This window comes from Hippocampus bargibanti, linkage group LG01, assembly GCF_051943395.1.
Source record: "Hippocampus bargibanti isolate YZ-2025 linkage group LG01, ASM5194339v1, whole genome shotgun sequence".
NCBI classification, from domain to species: domain Eukaryota; kingdom Metazoa; phylum Chordata; class Actinopteri; order Syngnathiformes; family Syngnathidae; genus Hippocampus; species Hippocampus bargibanti.
Genome location: NC_142734.1, coordinates 1,885,363 through 1,891,362, shown reverse-complemented (window position 1 = coordinate 1,891,362; position 6,000 = coordinate 1,885,363). Strand labels below are relative to the sequence as shown.

Below are 6,000 nucleotides of genomic sequence, written 5' to 3'. Positions count from 1 at the left end.
TTTATTTCTCTAATTATAATACCATAGCACATTTATTATACATAAAATAAGGTCTATTTTGTGTAGTTTTAAGGCTTAGAAAATGAGAAAATTGTGTTTTATGGAGACCTGGGAACGGATTATTCTCATTTTAATGGTTTTCTATGGGAGATTAATTTTTGGGATACACACTTTTCGCCTTACACACTCTGTCTGGGAACCAATTAAATTTGTAAGCCAATGTATCACTGTATTTTGATATGTAGCCTTGCCCCTTTCTCCACTCTGCTGTCTTTGAATTCCTGTTAAAGCTCTTAATCCTTGATCCAAAACCCTCTTTTTTACCGCACCCTCCCCGATCCCACCTTCCTTTATGCCTTCCATAATTGTCGAAATCAATGCTCAGCGGGCCTCCTTGCTGTAATTAGACAAGAATTGAGGCTATGCCGGCGGTTGTCATGGTTTCCAGGCAAATGTAATTTCTGAATAAAAAAAATAAAATGCTAAATGCAGGATTGACGGGGAATAATGAGCCGTAATTAAACTTTTTTCTACCCTGGATTTAAATGTTTAACTCATTCACTGCCATTCGGGAATTTATTTGGGAATTGAAAAGCATGACATTTTTGGCTTTTGTTTTTTTCTTGTTTGGGTGCCGATAAAACGCTGGCCATGACCTCTGGCATCGTTTTCCCTTCCACAAGGGGGCGGCATTTCCCTTTTTTTCATGTTAGCGCTTTGTTCGAGCTTCATCTGTCGTTCAAGCGCCATAGAAACAAATATGTATGTTTGTGCTGTATTTTGGACAGTTGCCCTCATTTCAAGCTCACATAACTCCAGACCCATATAACTTAGGAATTAACTCTTTTTTTCCATGTTCGCGCTTTGTTGCACCTTCAGCTGTTGTGAAAGCACAATATTAACCAATATATGTGAATTGTATTGTATTTTGGACAGCCACCCTCATTTCAAGCTCACATAACTCCAGACCCATATAACTTAGGAATTAACTCATTTTTTCCATGTTAGCGCATTGTCCCAGTTTCATCTGTCGTTCAAGCGCCATAAAAACAAATATGTATGTTTGCGCTGTATTTTGGACAGTTGCCCTCATTTCAAGCTCACATAACTCCAGACCCATATAACTTAGGAATTAACTCTTTTTTTCATGTTAGCACTTTGTTACAGCTTCAGCTGTTGTTAAAGCGATATATGAACCAATATGTATGTATTGCATTGTATTTTGGACGGGTGCCCTCATTTCAAGCACACATAACTCCAGACCCATATAACTTAGGAATTAACTTTTTTTTCATGTTAGCACTTTGTTACAGCTTCAGCTGTTGTTAAAGCGATATTTTTACTTTTAATGACTTTTTTTTCTAATGAAAGAAGAGAGTCTAATGTTTCTTACGCTGGACTGAATGTTTATGTAGTCATAAAAGTCACTATTCTGTGGGTCCTGGAATTTGAGTGACAATGACAAAAACCCTGGCACTGGATTGGACACATTTTTGCACATCGTCTGGCAGTCAATGAATGAATGTTATATATATTAATCTGATCTCTATGACACCTGATGACTTTCTCACCCACATTTTTTCCACTTGCAATGGCGGCTGCTGACTTCTCTCTTGGCTGATCAAATCGGCACAGCGGGGAGTCAAGCGAGTCTCCGCGATCGAACTACCTCCGTCTCAAACAAAGCAAAAAAATGCCAGGAAGGCGGCGGCGCTGCCGCTGGGAACGTCAATTTTGCTCTTTAGAAAAGGGGCACTGCTCAGTGAGTGAAAGCAAGCAAATCAACAGGATTATTGATCCAGACAATCCCAAGCCTGTAAATTGTACTCAGAAAGACGAACAAAACAACAACAAAAAACATCAGTGAGCTTTTATTGACAATGAGCACTTTGGCTGGCTCACTTCACTTCCTGGGGTGACATGCATTTCTTTTTTTTTTTTTAATTCTTTGTCATTTTTAAGACCCTGTTGTTTGCATTTCATTTGGGTGCAGGCCACATTACAATCAGAATCTTTATTGAATTCTGACTTTAAAGTGAAAATTCTGACTTAAAGGACAACCAACGCCTCTGGACAAGTTGCGTCCATAATTTGTAAAATCGCTTGAAATGACTTCTACTGAGCGTATTTTACAAATATTCCACTGCATTTAGCTATATTTTACCTTTTAAGACTCGCGCTGAATATTCCGGAAGTCTTGTTTTCCAGTTGGTGACGATTCCTGACGTGACGTCACTAAAGGAACGCCACTGACCGAGAAATTTTGGGTACTTTGTTTGGTCTCAAAACTTCGTGTTGATGACGAAATTAGAAGGAAAACACATAAATAACGCAACGGTGAATCGTTGTGTGTTGCACCAAGACTACTATTTGATACTAGTTGACACAAATTCCCAGCAGACAAATAGCCCATTACAAACGGAGCTTTGGCGCTATCTTCTGTATTTTGTGGGTACTACATTGCTGTCCAGATGCCTCAAAATGACAGGTAGTAACTTCTTTAATCTATTGCAAACATTTATGCTTTCCTCTTCAGAACTATTTGCATCATATTCATAAGTGGATGAGTAACAAGAAAGCATCTTCTCCGAATCTGAAGCCATTGTTTTGATTCTAGAGCAAGGCAAGACGTCTTGGCGTGACATCACGAACAAGGGGGCGGGACCTTATGAAACTGGCCACTTCCGGGTTCAATTTGAAGTAGTTTTTGGACACTTTAAGTCATTTTTATTGGTGGTTGACCAAAAATATCATACTGTGTGTTTTGGGTATTTAAGATCCTATAAAACGTTTTTCTGATGTCAGTTAGGAAACAAAAAAGTGGTGTCGGTTGTCCTTTAAAGTCAGAGTTCTGACTTTAAAGTAGGAATTCTGAAAATAAAGTCAGAATTCTCACATTAAAGTCAGAAGTCTGATAATAAAGTCAGTATTCTCACTTTAAAGTCAGAATTTTCACTTAAAGTCAGAATTTTCACTTTAAAGTCAGAATTCTGACTTTAAAGTCAACATTCTGTAAAAATCATGACTGTAAAGTGAGAATTCTGACTTTATTCTCACAATTCTGACTTTAATCGTTGTATTAAGTTCATCCTGTCTACTTGATATCTAATTTACAACCGATTCTTTACTTACAGACAGTGTTTTTTTAGGTGTTCAATTACCTGACATGTTTCGGCGTATACTTCCGCCTTCGTCAGAGTGTCCTTATATTAAATTCTGACTTTAAATCATTTAAATTCTGACTTTAAAGTGAGAATCTTGTCAACCATATTTTTTTTTCTAAAATGGCCCTAATGATCTTCCGTAAGTATTGATGTGAGTGACTGAGTCAAATAATTCCTGCAGCGCCTCGAGCGACTGTGATTTCTTCTTCCGGGTTTGAGCCTCTATTTGTTTTGATTGGGTGTATCGGCCGCACAACATGACACAAGGTGTGCAGCTGTGACCGATTTTGTTGATCTGCATGACGGGACGATGTTTCGTCGTGTTTTTTCGACATTTATGCAACCCCGGTGAAGGCGACGAATGGATTCGTGACGGTTGAATCTTTCCGAAACTCGAAGCGAGACACCTGTTGCTTCACTTTAGACGCGGAAGGAAAAAGGAAAGCAGCCTGGCCTTCCAACGGTTGTTTTTCCTTCCACTGAATCGGATATTTTCATAGAAAATACATTTTTCTGTGCAGTTATGAAGGTCACGGTGACTTTTGGGGACACTGCCGTGGTGGTTCCTTGTAAACCTGAATGGACTGTACGGGATTTAATCGATCAGTCCACGCGAAGATACCGGAGGATTTTTGACCAGGTAAACATTGTTTCGTTTTGAAATATGCGTTTTTTTATTGTGGGTGGGTGTATATATGTGTGTGTGACAGTGAGATAGAATGTTAAAATGGCCGTAAAAAAAATATAAATTCTTCTCATTCTCTTCATTTTAACCTACTATTATTACTTACGTCAGATGTCACGTGACATGGTATCGCTCAAAAACCGGAAGTTTCCCGTAAATCTTTTAATAGAAGAATAATGATTTAAAACATAGTTTACATGCCAAATAAGACTACGCAACTTTTCCAGATATGACACAATAATTTGTATTACGGACATTATGGTCAGGAAATATTTGATATGATAAGAACTCGAATTTTGTGTTTGATATTTGTCCATTTCAAGTGTCATAGTTATCACGCACAGTTCATTAAATGCTGGTAAAATATTTTTAAAAAAGTATTTTGTAAAATACATACAGTACATACATGTTTTGTATTGAGATAGAATGTTGAAGTGTCTGGAAAAAATATAAATTCTTCTCTTTCTCTTCATTTTAACCTACGATGATTACTTAGGTCACATGTCACGTGACACGGTATCGCTCAAAAACCGGAAGTTTCCCGTAAATCTTTTAATAGAAGAATAATGATTTAAAACATAGTTTACATGCCAAATAAGACTACGCAACTTTTCCAGATATGACATAATTTGTATTAAGGACATTATGGTCAGGAAATATTTGATATGATAAGAACTCGAATTTTGTGTTTGATATTTGTCCATTTCAAGTGTCATAGTTATCACGCACAGTTCATTAAATGCTGGTAAAATATTTTTTTAAGTGAAAGAAGTATTTTGTGAAATACATACTTGCATGTTTTGTATTGACATAGAATGTTGATATGGCTGGAAAAAAATATAAAAATTCTTCTCATTCTCTTATTATTCTCTATTATTATTATTATTATTATTATTGTTATTAATATCATTAATATTATTATTATCATTAATATTATTGTTATTATTAATGTGATTGTTATTATTATCATCGTTCTTCTTTTTATTATGGTTATCATTATTTTTATTATTATGATTATTATAATTTTTATGATTGTTAATATTATCGTTATTATTATCTATTATTTTCATGATTATTGTTATGATTATGATCATGATGATGATTGTTATTATTATTATTAATATTATTAATAATGATATTGATTGTTATTATTATTATTACTATCATTATTATTATTATTAGTTATTATTATTATCATTATTAGTATTATTGTTATTGTTATAATTTTTACCATTATTGTTATTATTATCATTGTTATTATTTTTATTATTATTATTACTATCATTATTACTATCATTATTATCATTATTATCATTATTATCGTTATTAGTATCATTATTATTATCATTATTATTGCCATTATTGTTATTATCATTGTTATTATTTTTATTATTGTTGTTATTATGATTATTACAATTAATTATTGTTAATATTATCATTATTATTTTCACAATTATTATTATTATTATTATTATTTGAGCCACAAGACAAAAGCTGTATGCCAATTTGGTATCTGTATCTTCTGTATCTATTGATATATGGTCTAATCATATTTTTATTTGTTTTTAATTTGGATGTTACAGAAATCAAGTCAAAGTCATCTTTATTGTCAAATATGCTAATATGCATGACATACAGCACAGATGAAATTAATATCCTCTCGGACCCAGCGTGTAAGGCACTTAAAATGTGGCTATAATTGACAACAGACAATACATGTCATTTCTGAATGTAAAGTGAGGTAGCGTCGTATGTAAAGCGACGTAGTGGCTCAGAGACGTCATGTTGAAATGTGCACGTCTGCTACAAGCTAAAGGTTAAAAGCAAACACCAAGCTGTAGCATCCGTTGACCAAAAGAGATGGTCTCGCGTAAATCCGCTTCAATTCCAAGCCGCGACCGTTCCACATACGCATTTTTGCACAACATCTGCCAGTGAATGAGTTAATAAGAATTCATGGACAAATTATAATTCACATTAGTCTGTGATTCTGATATTTCTAAGCCAGCAGAGAAGGCCTTGCAGGCCCTGACGGCCCACCACTGTCCAAATGGTTTTTATTTCTCATGTTGACGTATGAGAAGAGCCTCGGACACAAAGACGGATTGACGATAAGGAACAATCAGCGAATGACACTTTAGCGAATCAGCA

The 6,000-nt window shown here is 34.9% G+C and overlaps 1 protein-coding gene across 2 annotated transcripts in view; it reads left to right on the top strand.

Moving 5' to 3' along the window:
- Positions 1-3,386: 3,386 nt before the first annotated feature.
- The window catches only part of pard3ba (par-3 family cell polarity regulator beta a), a 90,761-nt gene continuing 88,147 nt past the window's right edge, over positions 3,387-6,000 (top strand). The window contains exon 1 of one of the 2 annotated variants that reach the window (XM_088989077.1): positions 3,387-3,804. In XM_088989077.1, the coding sequence (XP_088845203.1) occupies positions 3,688-3,804 (117 nt within the window). In that variant the 5' untranslated portion in view covers positions 3,387-3,687. The remainder of the gene's footprint in view (positions 3,805-6,000) is intronic. The other variant, XM_088989002.1, reaches the window with a different exon arrangement.